This window comes from Sprattus sprattus (genome assembly GCF_963457725.1).
Source record: "Sprattus sprattus genome assembly, chromosome: 15".
NCBI lineage: Eukaryota > Metazoa > Chordata > Actinopteri > Clupeiformes > Clupeidae > Sprattus > Sprattus sprattus.
The window spans coordinates 28,789,180-28,812,324 of NC_137913.1; the positions used below are offsets into that span (position 1 = coordinate 28,789,180).

Below are 23,145 nucleotides of genomic sequence, written 5' to 3' on the forward strand. Positions count from 1 at the left end.
TCTTATCATGAAAACCATCACTTGACCTCAGCATTCATCTACTGCACTCAGAAGCCCATTTAGTTTTTCTTCACCTCATCCAGTACAGATGATAACCACTGAAATAGTTCTCTGCAAAGACAAGGGGGGGAAACAAACAGGGGAAGTAATGTTACAGTTGTTTTTCTCTAGGCTACTCTCTAAGCAGCCCACTAAAATGGTTTCCAGACAGGACACAGATCCACAAAGATACAGGGCTTGTCTTACCCCACATGCAACCCATCGTGAGCTGGCTGTGTGTGTGGAGGCTGGCCCTGCAGACTGCATTTACTCATGGAGTGCATTTTTGTGTTAATCTCTAGCCTACAGGAGCATCAGGATGAAGGAACTCAGCACGGCTGTAACACATACTGCCCTGAAGATGACCATAAGAAGTGTGTAGCCTAGAGAATACCACACAGTAAAACACAGCAGTACGCAGTTACCGCATGTATTGTATTAGAAATAAATCTGAAAAAAAAAACTACCTGATCACTACTTGAAGGTTTAAGTCTTATACAGTTAATACAGGAGCATGACATTAAACGTCATAAATGGCAACAAATCTCTGCAGGAACCAGAAGTCTTGCATTGTGTTCTTTGTACTCTGGTGCTAGGTACGGTTTCAACACAGTGAATATAGATGTTTGGCAGCATCAAGTCCAGGTGTAAACAGGCCTGAAGACGGATTTTAAAATATCTATATGTCTGTGTGATTAGGCCTAAGGCTCAAGCAATTGTGACAAACTAAATATACGCATACTTTAAGCTGTCTGTGCAAAGACAGACAGTCAGTCTGCTGTCACAGGATGTTGTTAGTGTGTTAAATGTACTTCAAGGTATTCTGGCGCTACACAGGTGTTGTAATATAATGGTGACATTTTCACAAGTTATTCTAATATTAGGTAAAACTGCAATAGTTATTGTTCATGAGGTATTTGTAAACTATATATGGTAGGTAGGCTGCTGAGTTTGCCACAGATACTTGTTGGTAGTTAAATTATGTGACTTTTACTCCCCCTATTGCACGGTTGGGCTCATTACAGTTTTGAGGACCATAATAAAATCTACTACAGCAGATGTTGGGGACCATACAGTGGTGGGTTTTTTAAACACTGCACACTATTCTGTGGAAGTACTATTCTGTGGAAGACTGTCCTAAGGCAGTTTAAGAGGCTTATTCAGCACCTTGAGCATTGGTATTTCCCCACTATTAAATATTCATTGTCTTAAATTGAATCCATGCTGTATAATACATTATAAGTGACCAAGTGCTGTTGAGATATTTTGTATTTGTGTGAAACATCCAAATATTTGACAAAATTGATTTAAATAAGGGGGAATCTAATGAATAACAAATATTTTGAAGCAACAGAGTATTTTAACCCCCTTTTGTGTTATTATTAATTCTGTGCAAAACATGGATGACTTAACCATAATTATCTGATAGCAGATGAAAGGATTTAGTCAGGCAGGCTATTTAAAGGTCTGTGAATGGCGGCAATTGCTGGGAGAATTGATACTTCTTAAAGCGAAGACGACTGACACCGAAGCCACTTAAACCCGTGGTAATCACACACACCCTACCCTGGAGGCCCAACCTGCCTGTCCCTCAGCCTTTCAGGTTGGTGTCCACTGCTCCCTGCCATTGTCAGAGTCGTAACACAAAGCCTTGGGACTTTACCCTTGGTGCTGTGTAACTGGGTCTGTGGGGCTTTGTGTGTGTGTGTGTGGTGTGTGGGTGTGTGTGTGTGTGTGGTGTGTGTGTGTGTGTGTGTGTGTGTGTGTGTGTGTGTGTGTGTGTGTGGGTGTGTGTGTGTGTGTGTGGGGGGGGGGGGTCTGTGTGTATGTATGAGTGTGGTGGGTTTCTCTTAAAAGATGAATGGACAGAGTTCCAGTACATTTCCTTTGAGCATTTGAGCCCTAAGAACAAATTAGACTAATCATTGTCATCTTTGACAACAAAGCAAAGCTAAATGTTATTTCAGATCATAGATAAAATAGCCTAGCTGCATAGTGTTGTGGTGAGCATACATAAACAATAAGGCTATTCAAGATATGGCAGTTTACCTCAATTTTATATATAAAAAAAAAATGTACAATCATTTTCACTCTTAATACCAATCACCAAATCAGTAGACTATGTGAACTAAACTTTGGATACTTTTGCATTGCTTTGATACAAAACGCTTTCAATAACCCCTTCTTCAGAAATTCATTGATGCCTGTCTCAGTCAATGTTTTTTTTTGTTTTTTTTTATTACTTTTTTTTTTTTTTTTACCAGACATACAAAGAGACATCACGTACATTGATTGTCAGACAGAGAGCCATAGATGGGGTGTGGGGAAAAAGACAAAACAACCCCAAACAACGACCACAACAAAAACAAGCAAAACAAAAGGACAGACAAAACAAAAAAAAATAAGAAAAGGCAGCTTCACCAACATCATCGAGTGGGCATGTGTGTGTGTGTATGTGCGTGTGTGTATGTGCGTGCATATGTATGTGCGTGTGGCTACATGCATTTAAGTATTACTTAAGGAAATCTCTATTTTTTATAATTATATGCTCTGGATAGCATTTGTTCCATTTATCTATTTGATTTCTAATACTTAAAGTCATTTTTTCCATTTCCAATGTTTGCTCTATTGTCTTATACCATGCTTGGGTATTTGGTGCTTTGGCTTGTTTCCAGAGTCTGGTGACCTGTTTCATTGCTGTTAAGCAAAGTAATTTAAATATATGTCTATCCCTGCTATTCATTTTTAAATCTATATTAAATCCCAAGATATTTCCATGGGTGAGTGTACCTGTAATGTCAAGTAAGTATTTAATGTCAATCATTACTTTTTGCCAGAACTCCTGGATTGCTGAACAAGTAAAGAATATGTGCACTTGGTTTGCTTTTTTCTCTCCACATTCTCTCCAGCAGCTTGTTCCTTCTGTTACTGACTTGCATCTATCTGGAGTAATAAAATATCTTTGACTTACTTTCCAGGCATATTCCTTCCAATATTTCGAATGTGTTATTTTAAAATTTTGCTTTAGAGATTCTCCCCATTCTTCGTCTGAAATATCTATACATAACTCTTTCTGCCATTGCATTTTGTAGAGTTGAATAAATGTTTGCTAATTTTGCAGTATTTCTAGGCCTACTTCTATGTTCTGCTATAAACCTTAAAATATAACTATCTAGCTCCATCTCTTTATTCTGTAATAAGGTAACTCCTTATTTGTAGATATTTGAAAAAACTGTTTTTGTTCTAACCCATACCTAACTACCAGAGTTTCATATGATTCTATAGAATTATTATTTAATAATTGTATGTATAATTTCAATCCCTTGTTTGCCCATTGATCCAAAATCGGATCTGATTTGTTTGGTTTAAAATCTGGATCATGTACTATTTCTCAAAGGAGCACATTCTCCCGCTGCACTTTCAGTTTTTTACACATTTGATTCCAGTTTTTAATTGTATTTCCAATGCAGGAAGTCTGTAGATAGTGCTTTTGTTTGTCTGTGCTTAGGTATGGTAAAGTCCCAACTAATCCATTTTTTACTTCTTTCTCCATGTGGATCCATTTTTCTGTAGAGTCCGACCTCATCCATTTCATTATTGTCAATATCTGAGTTGCATAATAATAATTTCTTAAGTTAGGGGCCCCTAAACCTCCTTTTTCCGTTGCTTGCATTAATGTTTTATATTTAACTCTATGTTTTCTACCATTCCAAACAAAATTAGCAACCCTCTTATTCCATAATGTATCTGGTAATGTGACTGGTATTGCCTGAAATAAAAAGAGGAGTCTTGGGAGAAGCATCATTTTAGTTATTTGTACTCTGCTATATATTCCATTTGGAATTATTGACCATCTCTTTAAATCCTCTATTATTTCCTTTTCCAACTTACCGTAATTATTATCATATAAGTCTTCTAATTTTTTACTAATATATATACCTAGATACTTTATCTCTTTTATATCCCACTTGAAATTATGCCATTCTTTAATTCTACAACTTATTTGTGCACCAATAGACAAAGATTCACATTTATCTTCATTTATTTTATATCCCGATACTAAACTATAGTCCTTAATTGTATCCATCAAATTATTAATTGATTTCTCAGGAGAAGTTAAATAAATAATAATATCATCTGCATATAATGCCAGCTTATGTTCTTCTTTCCCAATTCGTAGTCCTCTAATGTCTGAATTGTGCCTTATTGCTATTGCTAAGACTTCGATATAAATGGCAAACAAAAGTGCGGAAAGAGGGTCCCCTTGTCTAGTACCTCGATGTATATGGAATGTTCTTGATAATGTACCATTTGCTTTTACTCTAGAAACAGGTTTACTATAAAGAGCTTGTATCCATTGACAAAATGTCTCATTTATTCCAAAAATTTTCATTGTCTCAAACATAAAGGTCCAGTTCACTATCTCAGTCAATGTTCACCAACAACATTGAGTGATTAAGTGGTTTAATGGGAGAGAGCATATGCTATAGTTATGGCAGCATGAGTCACCTTATCATTCTACGAAACGGGTGCCATTTGAGTCCACAGCATTTCATGAGCTTCAAAAGATGTAAAAAATTGTCAAAATGTGTTAAAAAAGTTCAAGGTTGTTAACAGTTGTGTTGTTAATTACATGATTAATGTTTTAATGGCATTGCAAAAGTAAAAACGCACTTTTTAGACATTATTAGTAAGGTTTTGCCAGTTTTGCCATGTCCGCAATGACCAACATGGAATTTTCATTCAACTTATTAACTTAAAATTTGTATTTCTAAACAAAACTTTTATTATACTAAGGATAAAACGTATGCCCCTGACACTATACAATATATTTATTCAAAATAAAACTTTAATATTTTTTTGCAAAAAAAGTCATTATTTGTGCATGTCCCCCATTTTGTCTTACAACCCCGTAACGCTTACAGTTTCGGCCTATTAAGAATGCACTGTTGCTTTAAATGATATCACAGAGAGGAAGTTACATCATTTGAACCCTTGCAGGAGTCAAGCTCAAGAACAGGAAAGTTCCCACATTATTTGACATTGTTTATTTGGTGTTTTTGTGTGTTAGACAGGGTCCGTCAAGCTTAGCCTTACTGCCCCATAACGCATAATAGATAGGGAAACTGTTTTAATTAAAAAGAATTTCCACTTGTAATGTAAAGACAATGATATTTTAGTCTGATTAGTGTAGTTGCTAGCTCAGCTAGTTGACCACATGGTGAGCTGCAACCATTTTAAGGTGAAATTTACCACCCTGTAACATACCACCCTGTAACACTTTATATTGTTACGGGGTGGTTAAGGGAGTTTACCAATAAAATACCTTTATATATAAGTTGGATATTGCATATTTAAGTTATCCCATGTTCACATGTATTCTCAAAATGAAAAATGTTGTTGGTAAAAACTAAATAAATTACATAGGAATAGTCAAAGTTAACCACCCCGTAACATGACTAACCACCCTGTAACATGACTTACCACCCCATAACGGGGTTTTTATTAAAAAAACATTGAAAGGCAATGAAATGCCTTATAAATAAATGTGGGATAGTGATGTCCTTATATGGATCAATTAATACATACTACTTTTATTTGACTATAGGGAGTAAAATAGCATATATTGTTCCAAAATGTAATCCATTGATAGGCGAAAGTCATATCTCAAGGAAAATAATCTAAATCATGAAATATTACAGTAAGACAACAAGTCTTTAACTTTCAGTATCAAAAAAAGGACATTTGAAAATATGACATTTCTGAGATTTGTTTCATGATTTATGTCTTAAATGGTGTGTATCTTGTCCGTTACGGGGTGGTAAAAAAAACAACTGCTGGGTTGAATAAAAACACATAGGCCTACAATTTTTAGGGATTTAATACCTGAGGTGGGCAAACGTGTTTTTTTTAGAGGTCTACTATGTCTTTCATAATGTGAGTGTCCTAAAAAACTGTTTTTCCTTGAAAAAAAAATGAAAATTACAAAGTGGAAAAGGCACCCGTCTCGTAGAATGACCTTGCCCAGTGTGCGAAGAGTTTAAAAAAAAAAAAAAAAAGGTAAATAGCATTGAAACGTGAAAACTACTGTAAACTAAGTTAGAATTGCAATGGGCGTGGGGAAGTAGTAGTTTTATGGTAAAAAACAAACAAACAAGCGATCTATAAGCAAATGTTCTGATAAAAATGATGAAAAAAACATGCAAATACACATTTCTCTAGGGCGATGAAGTGAGGAAAAAAAGCACCAACCTACAATGATTTGATGTCGCACCCTTATGACGCGTAGATTAAATAAGCGCCGTCAATGGGCAAGATGGCGGCCCCCTTTAGGTGTGTTGCTCGAAGGATACTCCGTGATTCAACACGTAAAGTAACTGTGTTAACAACAAAGCAAGCGACAAAGTCGATTTATCCTGCTAATATAATAGTTTGTAGATGCAATAGTAATGATTCAGAGGGCAAAAGTACACATTTTGGCTACGAGACGGTACCAGAGGGAGAGAAAGCCGAGAGGGGTAAGTTGCACATTTTGAAATGTCCTTATAATATAACCTTCCCAATGCAAACAGTAAACAATTATGATGGACTTGGATATGAAATTTGAGAACGACCAATGTAGTTAGTATAACCTAGGTGAATCACAAATAATCCCCAAAATGCAAGTAGGCTAAGTGAAGACTTTATGTGCTCCCATCACTTTTTTTTATTATCAGATAACTTTTAACGATAGCCGTTTTCTGGGCAAAATGTCGAAAGTCATATTTTTCCTGTCCGTCGAATAGTGAAGGATGAATCCTTCTTAAACACATCGTAGGACTTCCCTAGAGCCGACACTGAATCATGTTGTGTCAAGTGTGTGTGTCGCCCCATGTTACTTCATTGCAAATTGTGTAGCCTGTAGAGTCGACTCAAACAACCAAGAAACTGATATACTTGCAAATTATACTGAAAGTCTATGTCATATAAGTATGGCCAGTACTGTAAACAGCCCCGTCTTTAGTTTTACTCCTACACAATGTTTTTTTGCTAATAAATTGCAACCTTGATTTTTCTGAATTATTTCCATTGGTTTCTCTGTTGGTCATATTCAGTGTATAAGGTTTTTGAGAGTGTGGCTCAGAAGTATGACGTGATGAACGATGCCATGAGTCTGGGCATTCATCGGATATGGAAGGACACGCTTCTCCACATAATGAACCCTCTACCGGGCACGCGCCTGCTTGACACAGCTGGTGGCACAGGTGAGCCCGTGCCCCATATACCTTTATGTTCTGGAGAGAGTTGGAGTGGTATGCACCAGGGATGTATCTTACAGGGAAATATAATGTTATTTATGTGGCCTATGCCTATGTAGTGGTACAGGCATGAGAGAGGATATGTTTGTATTCTGAGCTGTGTTTTTCTTGGAAATATGTAGAGGTATGTAACTGGAAGACACGTGTATGCACACATTGTCTGTTAATATATGTCACTAATACTGAGAACATATGAAGCATTTCATCAGATTCATCACCCATGTAATTGTGAGAGAAATTGAGAAAAATTAACGCATTATTTACTGAAAAGGTTTTTAATCTCCTCTCAGCAATCTGTTTAAAGCTGCTACTGTTTTGAATAAGAGAGAGTTGCTCACTAAATGGACATTATTATAAGGAGATCAAGATGTGATGCTGAGCTGTTTGATTGCCATGTCATTTCAGGTGATATCTCCAAGCGGTTTTTGGACTACACTCGTTCCCAGCGGGAGCGGCAGCAGAGACGTGGAGTCCGCTCACAGCAGACCCTTTCCTGGCAGGAAATATCCAATAACTACTCACACAATGATGAGCAGGGGCCTGTAGAGTCCACAGCCGTGGTCTGCGACATAAACAAGGAGATGCTGAAGGTTGGCAAGGACAAGGCCGAGAATACGGGCTACAGCTCAGGTAGAGATGGCTGGCCAGCTGTTTGTTTTGTTTTCTCATTATTGTAAACCGTATCTTGGAGATTAAGCATGTTGTTTGTTTTTGTCATTATTGTAAACAGTATCTTTGAACATAAGCATGTTGTTTGTTTTCTCATTATTGTAAACAGCATGTAGTTTGGTTTGTCATTATTGTAAACAGTATATTGCTTGCTTCACAGGTTTATCTTGGGTGGTGGGGGATGCAGAGGAACTTCCTTTTGCTGATGACCATTTTGACGTGTACACTATAGCTTTTGGCATCCGCAACGTCACTCACATCGAACAGGTAAATGTCACCTCTTAACTATTCAGCAGTCATAAAGTTCCATGTTTTTGGGCAGTTCATACAGTCTTGAGGAATCCATAGTATTGCCTAATGCATTGACTGATTTCCATAGCTCAGAAATCTCTGAGATTCAATGTTCCATGTTGTCTTTATATTTTGGTTTCCGTATATACAGTATATTCCACTAGCAGGATAATCAGGATCAGGATAATATACTATTATACTAATCATCCATCATCTGTGTCTCTCCTGCCCAGGCTCTGGAGGAGGCATTGCGTGTGCTGAAACCAGGCGGCAGATTCATGTGTCTGGAGTTCAGCAAAGTCTCCAACCCTCTGCTGTCCAGGTTGGTAAAGATAAACACTATTATTTGTCCCTGACAAGAAAAATCACATCAGCAGGAAGTTGGTTAAGCTTCACCTTAAATGTCTTTAATGCCTACACAATGGTGTAGAGGTCATTTTAATTTAAATGTCAAAAATGCTTTTGACTTGATGTAATTGTGAAGACGTAATAAAAAGCCAGGGTTGCAAAATATTCCTTTGCATTGCATGTACCTTTTTTGGTTCCTACTGACAATTTATGGCATCTTGGGCACCCTAGAATGTAATCAGATTTTTTAAAAAAAAGAACTGAATCCCCCTCCAATAAAGTGCAGGATTATTGTAATTTAGTTTTGGCAACAGAACCTATACCATAGTCTTGGCACCTATCTTTTAGCCGTTTTAAATTTGGTTCAATTACCAAAGTAACAGAGGGTATTTTCAGGCATTGTTGTTCTTGCATGTGTACGCCAAATAAAACCTAGTGTGTTGTAATGCAGATTCTTCTCTTTCTCTGCAGACTGTACGATGCCTACAGTTTCCAGATGATTCCAGTCATGGGTGAGGTCATTGCCGGAGACTGGAAGTCCTACCAGTACCTGGTGGAGAGCATCCGCAACTTCCCGGATCAGGTAACTATAGCCCTCTAACCACCGCTAGAATCTCATTCTGTCTGCCCACCACTGACTGTGGCCATGAGACATCTTGTCCCGTAGTTCTAATCTGGGACAAAGTAGATATAGTTTAGAGTAGTGCAGTTATTGTTGTATAGAGCACAAAACTACATGGTGAATAGCCTGGGGGACTTGTGGAAATGATAGGTGTGTTTATCTCCACCTCAGCATACTCAAATAAATGTGAGGATGTTAGGAAAGAGTTGCCTGCAGTCACACCTTAAAATAAACAGTACAAACCTTCACAGCCTTGCTTTAATCTTACGTTTGTAAAGAGTGTTTTGTGTCTGTGGGAAGGCTGTGTTAGAATGTGTCCAATTCTGTTGCCAATATTTCAACGACTGTTTTCACTTGAGCCACAAAATAAGAAGGTTGTCTGCGCTTCTTTTTCCTTTTTCTAGGAAACATTTAAAGGCATGATTGAGAACGCAGGCTTTTTCCGTGTGCAGTACTTCAACTTGACGGGTGGTGTGGTAGCTATTCATTCAGGCTTCAAGCTATGAACCGAGCTGCGACTGTCTACAGGACAAGCAAAAGCACCCAACACTTGAGTCTGGACTGAACCGCAGTGAAGAGGTGGGCGCCGCAGAACATTCAGACCTTCATGGACATTGTGCACATTTTTCACTAGTTGAGCCATTGCTTGATGTGTCCCAATAGTACGGCACAAGTGATAGACATTCTGTTTCGTGACCATGTTGTTGAAATATTGTCTTGCTATTTTTACTCTAAGAGTGATGTTTGGTGGGGGTCAAAGAAACTGTATTTATTGTTCTGTGATGTTGCAAAAGGGAGAGTTTTGAAAGGCAAGTCCAATATGTCCTGTCTGGTTTGTGCAATAGAAATGTCCCATCTTTTTCCTGGTGGCATTTAAGGACAACAAAAGAACCGCAGCCAGAGGGATTTGGGAAACACAAATGTGTTGTTTCATGTACAGAGCACTGTGTAAAGAAACAAATCAAATAAATACTCTTGAGTGTTTTATATTCTTTTGTCATTATCAGATAAGGCACATTTTGAAATCTATGGAGAGTATTTTGATGTGGTTGAAGAGCATTAGCTATTCATGTTTTGGACACTGACTGATATATGAACACCACAAAAGCTTAAAAGCAAGACACAACAACATTCATTTACTTGAATAAAACCATATATTTTTCAGAACTTTGTACACTTTGTTACAAAACTGTATGGTACTACATTTTTTAAATCAGTTTTTGGTCAGAGAATATTTAATTGTTTTGTGTGCAATTACCATGTATTTACAAAGTCTCACGTTAGTGATCTCAAAAACCAAAGCAATAATAATAATTAAAAAAAAAATCCAAACCTTTCATACACTCTGAACATAAGACATGGCTTAAAGATAAATATATTAGTAAATAAATATTCAGAGAACATATTTCCATTTATGAAATGCGCTGCTATACAGATACTGAAATATACAGAGATTGATTTCTAGCCTTTTTACTTTTTTTAAACATTTGTAAAATGGTAATGATGGAGAAAATAATTATATTTTTAAAAAATTAAAAAATATTATTTTTTGTACACATTTGTCTTTTATACAATCTTCTTAAGTGCTACAAACAATAAAAAAAATTAAATAGTGACTCAAGTACCCCAAAATGTTATATTTGCAGTACATATCTCTATGCAAGGCAAGATTAGATTCATCGTCGTGAATTACGGCACCAGGTTACAGTTTCAGCATCCTAGACAGTAGCAGACTTAGGTTCTGATCCCACCAGCATCCGGCCCGGACACGGCAATTCATTAGACTCCGGGCCAGAATCCGTGGCTATCGGGTACATAAATAAAATAGTTCTCCTCCGAGCAACCGCCACTCATGAGCTTGGTGGGTACATTTCATAGAAACAATATAAAATCCTCTGTGCACACAGAAAGAGGCATGAGTTTGCAGTGTGGATGATTGTGAGTTTGTGTTTTAACATGTGTGAGTGAGAGAATAAGACAACGACAGGACAAGAGAGTGCAGATAGCGAAGAGAGCGAGAGAGCGAGAGAGAGAAAGTGTTTGTGTATGTATGTGTGTTTGTGAAAAGCTTAAAACGAAGATGCTGCTTTGAATTAGTTTGCTTCAGAAACCCACAACCACATTCTAATGGTTTCCCAATGAGTTTGTGCTTTGGCCTAGTAAGAAAAAGACTCACAAGAGAGCTGTACTATCACTATCACTGAGACAAGAACACACACACACACACACACACACACACACACACACCCCTCTGTATTTATGGAGCAGTCAGAAGATGGTATGAATTGAAGATCATTCTCAAAAGTAGAGGTAAAGCAGTATTAAGTTGATCACCATAATCCCAGCCCCTTAACAACTGATCACACACACACACACACACACACACACACACACACACACACACACACTACTCTACAGACAGCCTAACAGCTCATCTTCGAATCGCTGGTAGATTTGCTAGAAAATGTAACCTTTGTCTTGGTCTGTGTTTTATTATTCGACAGGAGACCCAAGCCCTGAGAAAGTTGGAAAGGGAGTACTCAGACCCCATGATTCATCTGCTCAGCTTCCTTCAAACAACTGCATTAAAACTAGTTCTGTAAAAAACAAAAATCCCTTACTGAACTCTTCAAAACTATAACATGATAATGCTTTGGGATGACTGGTTCCTTCCCACAATGCACTGTAGATCATTTTGGCTATATGTGACCACATACCATTGAGTACATGTGAGATATAGCATGTAAAAGTCTTCAAAGAGTGCTGATATTATGATGTGTACAAATATGACCTTGGCAAACTGGTAGAAAAAAGAAAATATCCTAAAATGTTTAAAATCTAAAACACCGTCCCCGTCATATTTAAGGTGGGGTGTGTGGGGGGGGCACTGGTGTGTAAAGGCAGAAACCTTGAGTTGTGTGCATGAAAGAACACAAATGCATGAATTAATGAATTAATCAATTGATCAATCAATTGATCAATCGATCGTGATATGGTCCTGCCCTTGCGCCAGGCAGAGGCAGTTCTTCAGATGGCAGATGACTTTGTAATAGATCCGTGCCAGACAGTGGCCATATCTATGCCGAGCCCTCAAATAGAGAGCTTTGTGTGTGCTGATACTGGTGCAATCATTTGCAATGACTCTTTTTGTGTCGTACACCGGCATATTTTCCTAAATGTTGACTACTACCTTTGCAGAAGGCCACAGGAATAAAATAGATATACATCATGGCATTTCAAAAAGAGCAAGGCAAGATGATGAGACATCAAGAGAAAAAAAAAATAACAAAAAAGAGAGCGAGAGAGAGAGAGAGAAACAAAGAGATGATTAGAGAAAACCTCAGTAGAAACTCACACAGTTTCTGATGCTGACATTCAGTGAAGGTTTACAAGGCAACTGCAGAAAAGGTAAGAGTTGGTTGGATAGGGGAGGCCACTGTGGTTGGGGTTGGGCTAATGTTTGTGAGTCTCATACCCCACAGGCCTCGTCAGTGGCTGTGCAGGCGGTGCCATTGTGTGCAGAGGAGGCCCTGGAGGCTGGGAAGAGGGCCCGTGCCTCCAGCTCGGCCTCCTGCGAATACACCTGTCCGACCCGGTAAGGTCCTGAGGGAGGAAAGAGGGCCCTGGCAGGATCCTCACGCTCACTAGTCCGCTCCTCCTCCTCAGCCTGGGCGAGTCGGCACGCCCGCAGCAGCGCCGCCCGGGGCTCAGGGTCGTTCTCGGGGCCCAGCTCGCCGTCCACATCCCCAGGGATGATGGGGATCCTGCGGCTGGGCTCGTGAGTGCCCTGTGCGTCCCGCGGGTGTCCGTCGGCATCCACCTGCGAGTACTGAACGCTCACGGCGTAGTCCTCAGAGTAGCACCCCATGCTACTCTTCCCTCCTGCACCACCGCATGAGTTGGAGTCGCACTGCACCGCCAACTCCTGGTAGAAACAGCATGGCAGGCCGTCGTACCCTCCGCGCTCCCCGCCACCCGCTAGGAGGTCCGAGATGGACACTCCCGGCCCACACGAGTTCATGGGAGCCAGGCCGGGAGCTCCACGCTGCCTCCCCACATCCTGCCCTGGGTGGAGCGGCAAGGTCTCCAGGCAGCAGCTGCACCCCCCAACCCCGCTACCCACCTCCATCTCGTCCTCGTCCTCCTCCTCCACCGAGGGCCTGTGGCGGCCCATGCCGGCCCCGAATGAGGCGTCCCGGTGGTGGTGGTGGTGGTTGGCGGCCGCTGAGGTAGAGCTGGTGCTGTCGGTACCATCCCGTGACTCAGGGAGCACGGATCGGCCACTGCAAAGGGAGTCCTTCCCACAGGAGGAGAGGAGCTGCTGCTGCTGCTGATGATGGTCCCCAGGGGTATAGCAGGGGGCAGGCGGGGGTGGGGGTGGTGGGGAAGTCAGCTGCATGCAGTCCAGCCCCCTTGGCGAGGGTGGGCAGTCCTCGGCCGAGCCCACGGCCCCCATGGTAGAGGAAGGACACCCAGTGCCAATGCTGGACCCAGAACCGGGCACGCCTCCCACCCCTGCCCCCGCCCCGACCACCGCCACCTCCCCTCCAGCCAACCCACGGCAGGGGCTGCGGCTGCGGTAGACGTAGGGGTCGTAGTCGCTGCTGAGCGAGCTGCGGAAGGTGGAGCAGCTGCCATAGACGCCCTGGTTGCTGACCTCGGTGCAGTCCAGCATGGAGTCGCTGGACGAGCAGTGGCACTGCGCCGAGCTGCTGCTGCTGCTACTGCTGTCGCTGCCAGGGCAGTCCGCCAGGTAGCCGCTGCACACCGACCGGTGACCGTGGTAACAGCTCAGCCCCGAACTGCTACTGGCCCCTTCGGCACCTACAGGCCCCAGTCCAACATCCCCCAGCCGAGAGCTGGACGCAGGGGCCATGTGGACTACCGTGGGGTATAGTAATCCCGGCTGGAAGGCGCGGCTGTGGCCCTTGTGGGGGAGCCCTGTGGCCCCTCCTGGCTGCGAGTGGCCGTCAGTCTGTGGGAAGGTCAGGCCCTGGAAGTAGTAGTGCTGGTACATGGTCTCGTACTGCGAGAAGCACGGGGCGCGCGAGAAGTTGCGCCCGTGGAATTTGGGCCGCTTGAAGCCGCCATGCGGCTGTGGGTAACCGGCAGCGGCAGCCGCTGCTGCTGCCGAGGATGCGGCGCGGTGCTCCAGGGTGCAGTGGTGCGGCCCCAGCGTGTGCTCCAGGTGCAGCGTTGGGTAGCCGCGCAGGAAGGCAGACGACTGGGCCGGGTAGAGGCCCTGCTCGGGGTGCTGGTCCACCGTCAGCACCGTGATTGGGTTCCCGTGGGGGTCCATGCTGGTGCGGGTTGGGTAGGCCGTCACCTGCCCGGCACGATGCACCCGTCCTGGGTAGTGGACTGGCAGCACAACCCGCTGCTGCCTGCTGTGCACTGGGTTCCCAGGATCCATACACACTGGGCCTGCATTTCCCTTCTTTTGTTCTGTGGGTAGAAAAACATACAATCATAAATCTCACATCGAGTACAAGGTAATACAAACTAGACACCTGTTTGCATTCTCTTTGGAATTGTTCTCCTATAGCTCAATACCATGGCACTGGCAAGACTTATGGGTGCAAAAATTGAAGAATTACAAAAACACATCGATACACTGGAGAATCATGAATTCTGAGATCCCTGGTCATTCCCCTATCCGTGTACATACATTAAGCGTTTACAGCTTGTGGCTAGCTCCAGGAGAAACAATATATTTCATTATGCCATGCAGTGTATGAATGGGATGACCATAGAGGTTTCTTAAGTCTTGACTCACCTATAATGTTATGTCTACATGGTATGAATGGGATGACCATAGAGGTTTTTTAAGTCTTGACTCACCTATAATGTTATGTCTGCAGTGGGGACAGGTGTGGTGCTGGAGAAGCCACGGGTCCACACACTTCTTATGGAACCGGTGGGCACAGGGGATCACACGCAGCTCCTGGGTAGACACACACGCACACACACGTTTAACAGACAGAAGAGTTGGCATTGCAAAACCATGGTAATGTGGCCAACAGCAACTACCATAACAACCAGAGAATCCTCTGCTAGTAATAACCATGACAACCATAGAATTCTCTTCCAGTTACAATCATAGACATATAAACGTTTATGCCTATGGTTACAATGATGACAACCACAGAATATTTTGTCTGTGGCACCCAAGGCAACCATAGATTCCTCTTACCAGTGACAACTATGGCAACCATTAAATTCTGTACAAGTGATGACGATGACAACTACAGAATTATCTACCAGTGATAACCATGACAACCACAGAATCCCAAGCAATGCCAATCATGGCAGTACAGCACCCTCCCGCTGCTAGTCTAAGAGATGTAGTCTGAGGTAGTCTGACATGCCATGTCTGATGTTTTTGTAAATTTTCCCTAAATAAAAACATTGGGACAAAAGTGGCATGTATGATTATATTCTAGAAGACCTCAGCAATAATTACATGACAGTAAAAGAAATGTATTAAAACAATGTTTTCCTTAAATCAAATCTGAACATACCCTAACAAAAAACCTCAATATTCCCCAAGGGGAATGAAAGACCTCTAGGGACTAGCCAGTAAGAGCTCCAGGGTTCTGGTTAGGTCATCATTCTAATAAAATAGCATGACACAAATGATGTGATGTTTTCCGAGGGGTACCCACATTATAAGTAAACCATCATTATAACACTCCAACCCCCAAAGTGACCAGGGACTACATGATCAGTCATGCTTTTGGGCAATGAAACACACCAACATTTCACAATTAACCTTGAACTTGCATATAGGCATATGGGCGGCGTGGGTTGGAAACTAAAAGCTAGAGAGGGCAGAAAGGCTTTGTGAGCTCTTCCGGTGAAGGAGGGTGCTGGCCCAGAGTGTTTCTGGGGAGTTCCATGACTGGGCCTCTGGCCGGTGACTCATCTCCTGGCCTTTCTTCAGCCTCTTTGTTGCCTTCTTCCATCACCCTCTCTTTGATGCCATTCAGCCTTTTATGGGACCACTTCCTCTGGGTGACAAAGTCTGTGTGTGTGTGTGTGTGTGTGTGTGTGTGTGTGAGAGACACGGTTGACTCATGCCTACAGAGAAGAAAAACTATAGTTCTCATGGCTGCCACCACCATCCTGCCACTGACACAATTTGTTATGAATTCTTTCATTCAGTTGGATCAATTGGTATTGATTATTAAAGAACTGGCAGCCAGGCATATGCAGACACAAGGCCAGCCATATGCCCCCTGCAGAAAGACAGCGACATGAGCATATGCCCCTAAAGAGTTTGTGGACAGCCCTGCTAGAACCCTGTCACTATGATCGAGGGCTGGCATATGCCACTACGATGACTTCTTCCAACTCATTTCATTCATGGAACCACAGGATGTCAGGCGGAGGATTGGAGTATGGGAAAACTGTTGGTGACAGTTTTGCATGTCCCGGTTTCAAAGAGCTTTGAATTTGAAGGCTATATTACCCAGACATGGGACACCAACCCGCAGAAATAAAACGATGGTTATGTATATAACCACGGTTCTATGAGTTCCGGATGACCGCCAGAGGCGGTGCTTACAGCACATGGATATTATCACATGGAACGTGCAGGTCGAAACTTAATAACAACAAAGTCAAACGTGACCTTGGTGACGTCACAGGGGTTAAAACACCGGTGAACCCAGGAAGTGATCTCTTGGCAAGTCTTCTCGCATAGACTCTGAGTGACTGCCAAGGCTCTGGCGGTCATCCGGAACTCATAGAACCGTGGTTATATACATAACCATCATTCTATATCGTTTCTACTGACCGCCAGAGGCGGTGCTTACAGCACATGGATGACCAATACCAACAAAGTCACGAGGAGTGCCTACCCGTACCTAGTGTTGCTGGGACGGGCCAGGAACCACCGCCAGCGGGACAGGATTATGAGGGACAACATTAATCCTGTGAAACCGCGTGAACGTGCAGCTGGACGCCCAGGAGGCAGCGCTGCAAATGTCAGAGAGGGGCACGCCCCTCAGCCAGCCCAGGAGGCAGCCATACCATGAGTGGAGTGCGCCCGGACATCCCGAGGAACCGTGGAGCCACTGTGCCCGTAGGCATGCCGTATGGCCTCCACTATCCACTTGGACAGTCTCTGCCTAGAGAGTGCCAGGCCCCTCCTCGGTCCGGTGTGGCACAGGAACAGGGCATCACTCAGACAGCAGCCCTCAGTACTAGACACGTACATCCTGAGGGCACGAACAGGGCATAAAAGTTCTGACCTTTCCCCCGAACGCAGACAGGCTGAGAGGCTGATTAACAAAGCCGGAAGAGAGGGTCTTCGGCAGGAAGAGGGGTTAGGCCACAGAGTGACCCCACTGTCGCCGGGGTGCCACTGCAGGCAGTCCCCACTAACCGACAGCGCGTGCAATTCCCCAACGCGCTTGGCAGATGTAATAGCCAGAAGGAACGCCGTCTTCATGGAGAGCCATGCAACATCTGCTCTCAGCAAGGGCTCAAATGGCGCACCGCAGAGAGCCTGCAGCACCAAAGGCAGATCCCACGTGGGCACCCGGGCCCGCCGGGGGGGCCTCAGACGGAGAGCGCCCCGGAGGAAGCGAGCCACCAAAGGAAGGGATCCCACAGTACGTCCGTCAACCCTGGCATGATGTGCAGAGATGGCAGCAGCGTACACCTTGATGGTGGAAGGTGCCAGACCCTTGTCAAACAGTGACTGGAGGAACCGCAGAATGGTAGGCAGGGGGCAGCGTGAAGGCTCCACGCCCAGCGCCAGGCACCAATCGGAGAATAGCCTCCACCGGTTGGCGTAGAGGGCATTGGTGGAGGGCGCCCTCGAGCTGGCAATCGTGTTGACCACCGCCGGCTCGCAAAGCCCTAGTAAGGGGTCTGGCCCCTCAAGGGCCAAACCCAGAGCTGCATCCGGGCCGGATCCGGGTACCAGATCTGGCCCCCCAGCTGAGACAGAAGATCCTGCCTCATCGGCAGGCACCAGGGGTCTCCGTTCAAAAGCTGTAGCAGCTGAGGAAACCTAACTCTCCCCGGCCATCGAGGAGCCACCAGCAGAAGCGAATGACGGTCCACCATAACTCTGTGGAGAGTCTGCACAAACAGTGGTAGCGGGGGAAACGCATAAGGCCGTCGCCGCGGCCACGCGTGTGCCAGTGCGTCCTGGCCCAGGGGACTGGGGCCGTGGAGACTGAACCACAAAGGGGCAGTGTGTCGATTCCTGGCAAGCAAAGAGGTCCACCTCTGCCCTGCCAAAGCGGTCCCAGCTGGCGAGGACCACCGCTGGGTTGAGCCGCCACTCCCCGGGATCGGGGCCCCGCCGGGACAGCAGATCCGCTGCACTGTTGGCGGCCCCTGGCAAATACGCGGCCCGGAGACTCAGGAGACGACGATGGGCCCACTGCAGCAGACGCTAGGCCACTCTCAAGCACTGGAGGGACTTGGTGCCACCCTGGTGGTTGATGTAGTACACCACCGTGCAATTGTTGGACCTCAGCAAAACGTGTCTGCTGGCCAGGCCCGTGAGGAAGCGTTGCAGGCCGAGAAAGACAGCCTGCAGCTCCAACACATTGATGTGCTGCCGCCGCTGCCCGACCGCACCCCATCCTTCCAGGGAGGCGTCCGTGGTGACGACCTCCCGCCGGGAAGGGACGGCAGCCAGGGGACACCCTGCAGGAGGTAAGCCCTCTGCCTCCAAGGACGGAGGAACTTGTCGCAGGTGTAGGAGACCTTGACCAGCCTGTGCCCGTGCAAGGCAGGGTGGAGGCGGAGGTCGTTCAGCCACCTCTGGAGCGGGCACAGTTCCAGCAGCCCTAGGAACCAGAGAAGAGGCAGCGGTCAACATGCCGAGGAGGCGTTGGAAGGACCTGAGGGAGAGTGACCTGCCACGCCTGAAGCGTCCGAGCAGCTGGTGGATGCCGGCGATCCTGGCCGGAGAGACAGTAGCCCTCAACGACCTTGAGTCCAGGTGGATACCGAGAAACACAGACTCCTGGCTTGGAACCAACAAACTCTTCTTCAGGTTGACCCTGAGCCCCAGCTCCGCAACATGCGAGAGCACATGTGCGACATCGGAACGGGCCTGGGCCTCCGACCGGGAGCGTATCAGCCAGTCGTCCAGGTAGGGCAGGATGCGCAAGCCCTGGGCCTGGAGCGGCACCAATGCCGCCGCCACACACCGGGTGAAGACCCGGGGAGCCAATGCTATGCCAAAGGGCAGGACACGAAACTGGTACGCCTGCCCCTCGAAGGCAAACCGCAGGAACTGCCTGTGGTGTGGTGCAATCGGGACGTGAAAGTAAGCATCCTTCAGGTCGATCGCGGCGAACCAGTCGTCCGCTCGTATGCTGTGCAAACATCCACAGTGCGGAGCATGTGAAACCGTAGGATCTTCAGATGGCAGTTCTGCTCCAGGAGGCTGTAGGTCTCTTGCCGGAGGACGAGGGCCTCCTCCGGGCATGCCATGGTGGTGGTCCGGACCCCTTGGAATCTCGGCGGTCGAACTGGATGCGGTAACCTTCTTCGAGGGTCAACAGCACCCAGGGGTCCGAGGTCAACTCTCTCCAGCGTCGAAGCTGCTCGCTGGAAAAGTGGCCGACCGCCGGCGTGACTATGTCAGCGTCGTCCAGATCGCCCCCGTCGGTCATCATAGGTGCGACGAGGGGCTGGTTGGGTGGAGGGAGCGGCGCCGCGGGCCCGAGAAGTGTGGGGCCGGCGAAAGTTCCCGGCCCGCCTTGAGTCCTGGCGGGTACGTGGCCGATATCGCGGCGTCCGAAATTGTCGCGCCGGCGCGGGCCCCCTGGCGGCACTGAGCGCGGGGGCACCTAGCGTCCGGGCGCAGAGCCATAGACGGCTCGATGTTGGGCATCTGCTGGAGGCCATACGCAGGGTCCGCCAGAGCCCTGCACTCGCTGGGGAGGTGCGAAAAACGCCTGGGGTCCGTCCAGCATCTCTGAAGCTCTTGGATATAGGGGGCCGAGGGCGGCACGGCCAACGCGGAGGGTTGCGTGGAGCCTCTAAAGAAGGCGCTCTGCTGAGGCTGGCCCGCCGGGGTCGAGTCCAACCCTAGGTGGGCCAGCGCGGCCTTCAAAGCGGGCTGAATAGTGGAGCGCCCACGCTCCGCCACTGAGCCATGGCTGGTGGCCCGGGAGCCAGTCTGGGAGGCAGAGTCAGTGGCCCCAGACCTATCATAGTCCTGTGTGTGTGTGTGTGTGTGTGTGTGTGTGTGTGTGTGTGTGTGTGTGTGTGTGTGTGTGTGTGTACTCACCTCCCCATCGATGTACTTCTCCAGGCAGATAGCGCAGTCGGACGTGGAGCTGCTGCTCAGGGAGTCGGACGCCCCGCAGCTACTCTCGCGCTGACCTTTGACCTTGGACTTGAACTTGCGAGTCTCCATTTTCTCCAGGGCCTGGATGGCCATCCTGTTCATGGAGCTCTGCAGGAAGACAACAGCCCATACCATCAGCACCAGATTTAATGTATCTGTAAGGGTGTGCATTTGTATCTACATCTATATTTCTACGCTGACACTCACACTCACACACAGACTCTGAACCTGTATATTTTAAAAGCATACTTCCAAACACATTTGTTACATCGGGAACTTGACAATTAAACAGTTTATCTGACCCCTGAGGTCACCTGAAGGTTAAAGGTGAGACTGAGCAAGGTGGTGGTTTACCTGACCCCTAAGGTCACCTGAAGGTTAAAGGTGAGACTGAGCTAGATGGTGTTTGACCTGACCCCTGAGGTCACCTGAACGTTAAAGGTGACACTGAGCTAGGTGGTGTTTTACCTGACTGCGGCGCTGCTTGAGTTTGATCTTGATCAGGAGGATGAGGCAGACAAGCGACACCACCACGAAGAAGGCCAGGAAGATCCCCATGTCAAAATACTCTGCAGGCTGCTATTACAAAACGACACACACACACACACACACACACACACACACACACACACACACACACCAGGAGAAACATGGTTAAATCTCACACACCATACAACAGATAATGGGAGCAAAGTAACCCAATCAGGGATTTTAAAACGAATCGTGCCTATGTAATTTTAAAAGAAAGAGAGAGAAATTAGTAAAAGTGGGTTTTGTGTGTGTGTGTGTGTGTGTGTTCCTGGCTCCCTCACCCTAGGCGGCCTGTGCTGGATCCTGGCCCGTGCCACTTTCTGCTTGTTCACGATGTTCATAAGCTTGACGGCGTCGGCTCCCTTCACATAAACCACTGGCCTCTTCAGGGGGTCCTCAGCCAGCTGGTTCAGCTGAGGTGGGGGAGAGGAGAAAAAGGTTCAGTTCCAACTCAATTTGATTCAGTTATACCAAGCAACGTGTTGACAGGCGGAAATAGTAGACGGCTCTGACTGAGCCACTTTGTTTTCTTGAGCGCACATGGACAGAACAGACATATGACGAACAGACTGCGAGGAGAGGTTTAATGAACTTGAAAGCGTATTGGATTCAAATTGCAGACTTTTGTTTCACCAACATTTTGCGCTTTGCAGAGCCGGAGGCCTGAACATCCCCAGTCCAGCCCACTGATAGTCTCGTTAGCCTCGGAGTTAAGATAGAAAAGTTCTCTGTGTCCGTATAGCACGTGTGTTTCCAATACCACTAGGCGGCATGTGAAAAAGAAACCTATAGACTACAGACATGGAAACTGCGGTGAGGACTCTTCGGAGGGGGGGGGGGGGGGGGACGAGGACAGGGGGGGGGGGGGTAAATGAATTGCATGTTCTGAATTTAGCCTCTCTCCGCTTTGTATCTCTGTAGTCTGGAGCTGGACTCTGTAATTACACCAACCAAGGGGAAATGCTTGGGATATTCAAACCTCGGGCTCTCCTCCTGTCGTCATGTTACCCAGTGAAATATGGAGAGTCAGGCGAGTGAAAGAGACAGATGTGAGAAGAGAGCGAGAAAGAGACAGATGAGAGAGAAACATTAGAGTAACTAGGGCAGAGAGAGAATGACAGAAGGAAGGGAAAGAGAGAAAGATAAGAGAACGACTCAGAAAGAAAAAAGAGAGAGAGAGAAATGAATGAAATTAGAGCGAGATGAGAGACAGAGACGAGATAATGCTACAGAAAGAAGAGTTTTGTCTTTTCTCCGCAAAAGAAACTCAAACTAATGAACCTGTCTGACAGACATTTTGACTGACTGATCAGCCCCTTGGGAGACCAAGAATGGTGAGGGGGGAGGAGGTTGTCTGGCTAAGCAAGTTCAAATATCACAAATATACTTCAGCCATGACCAAGACCTTTAAGAGACAAAAGGGCAGTTTCTCACAGATCTATTTGAGTGGAGATACCCAAGCCCAGGAACATGGGTGACCTCAGCTTTATACGAGGATGAGCTCATTATAGAGAAGCTCCCAAATAAAAGCCATCCCAACTCCGTGACAATGGAAGGTGACGCGTTCGACTTCTGTGTCTGAGTGCTGACAGGGTCAAACGGATCAGTGGATGATTAACAATCTGGGCGCTGACTAGATCCTAAATGTCAGGGTGGAACTCTGGTGGTGGACGAAAGGAGAGGACTGGGGGTGGGGTGGGGTAGTGGGTTTAGGTGTGGACCCAGCCCTGGCCGAGAGGGCTTCCTGATTCCGCGTACCCTGAGCTGGGGGAGAGACAGGAAGAGTATGCCTCCACACCCATTCATGCACACTTACATCATCCCACCAAACTTCCCTGCTTTTCCCATGTCCTTGTGTTATTTTTTAAACAGTGTTCACCACACTGCATCCTCTACCCTTGCCAGCGGTAGGATCTGGTAATAGTCAGCTGTGCGTTGAGGTTACAGGTGTATATGAAAGTATTTTGTTTGCTGTTGGTCCGAACACTCGAGAGTGGTGTTGGTAAAGGAAGATTCCCAAG

General features: G+C 45.8%; 2 protein-coding genes across 2 annotated transcripts in view; one reads left to right on the top strand and one right to left on the bottom strand.

The window, feature by feature from the left end:
- Positions 1–6,423: 6,423 nt before the first annotated feature.
- Positions 6,424–10,254, top strand: coq5 (coenzyme Q5, methyltransferase). The gene is made up of 7 exons (XM_080852308.1): positions 6,424–6,557; positions 7,134–7,283; positions 7,743–7,967; positions 8,167–8,273; positions 8,531–8,619; positions 9,117–9,228; positions 9,672–10,254. Exons 2-7 carry the CDS (start codon positions 7,175–7,177, stop codon positions 9,771–9,773), a joined length of 744 nt encoding a protein of 247 aa, XP_080708434.1. The 5' UTR covers positions 6,424–6,557; positions 7,134–7,174; the 3' UTR covers positions 9,774–10,254.
- A 2,482-nt stretch (positions 10,255–12,736) lies between these two features.
- znrf3 (zinc and ring finger 3) overlaps positions 12,737–23,145 on the bottom strand; it is a gene marked incomplete at both ends in the record, with an annotated part of 29,209 nt that continues 18,800 nt past the window's right edge. The window contains 5 exons of the mRNA XM_080852919.1: positions 12,737–14,712; positions 15,109–15,211; positions 20,534–20,701; positions 21,062–21,172; positions 21,406–21,537. Coding sequence (XP_080709045.1) covers positions 12,737–14,712; positions 15,109–15,211; positions 20,534–20,701; positions 21,062–21,172; positions 21,406–21,537 — 2,490 coding nt within the window. The remainder of the gene's footprint in view (positions 14,713–15,108; positions 15,212–20,533; positions 20,702–21,061; positions 21,173–21,405; positions 21,538–23,145) is intronic.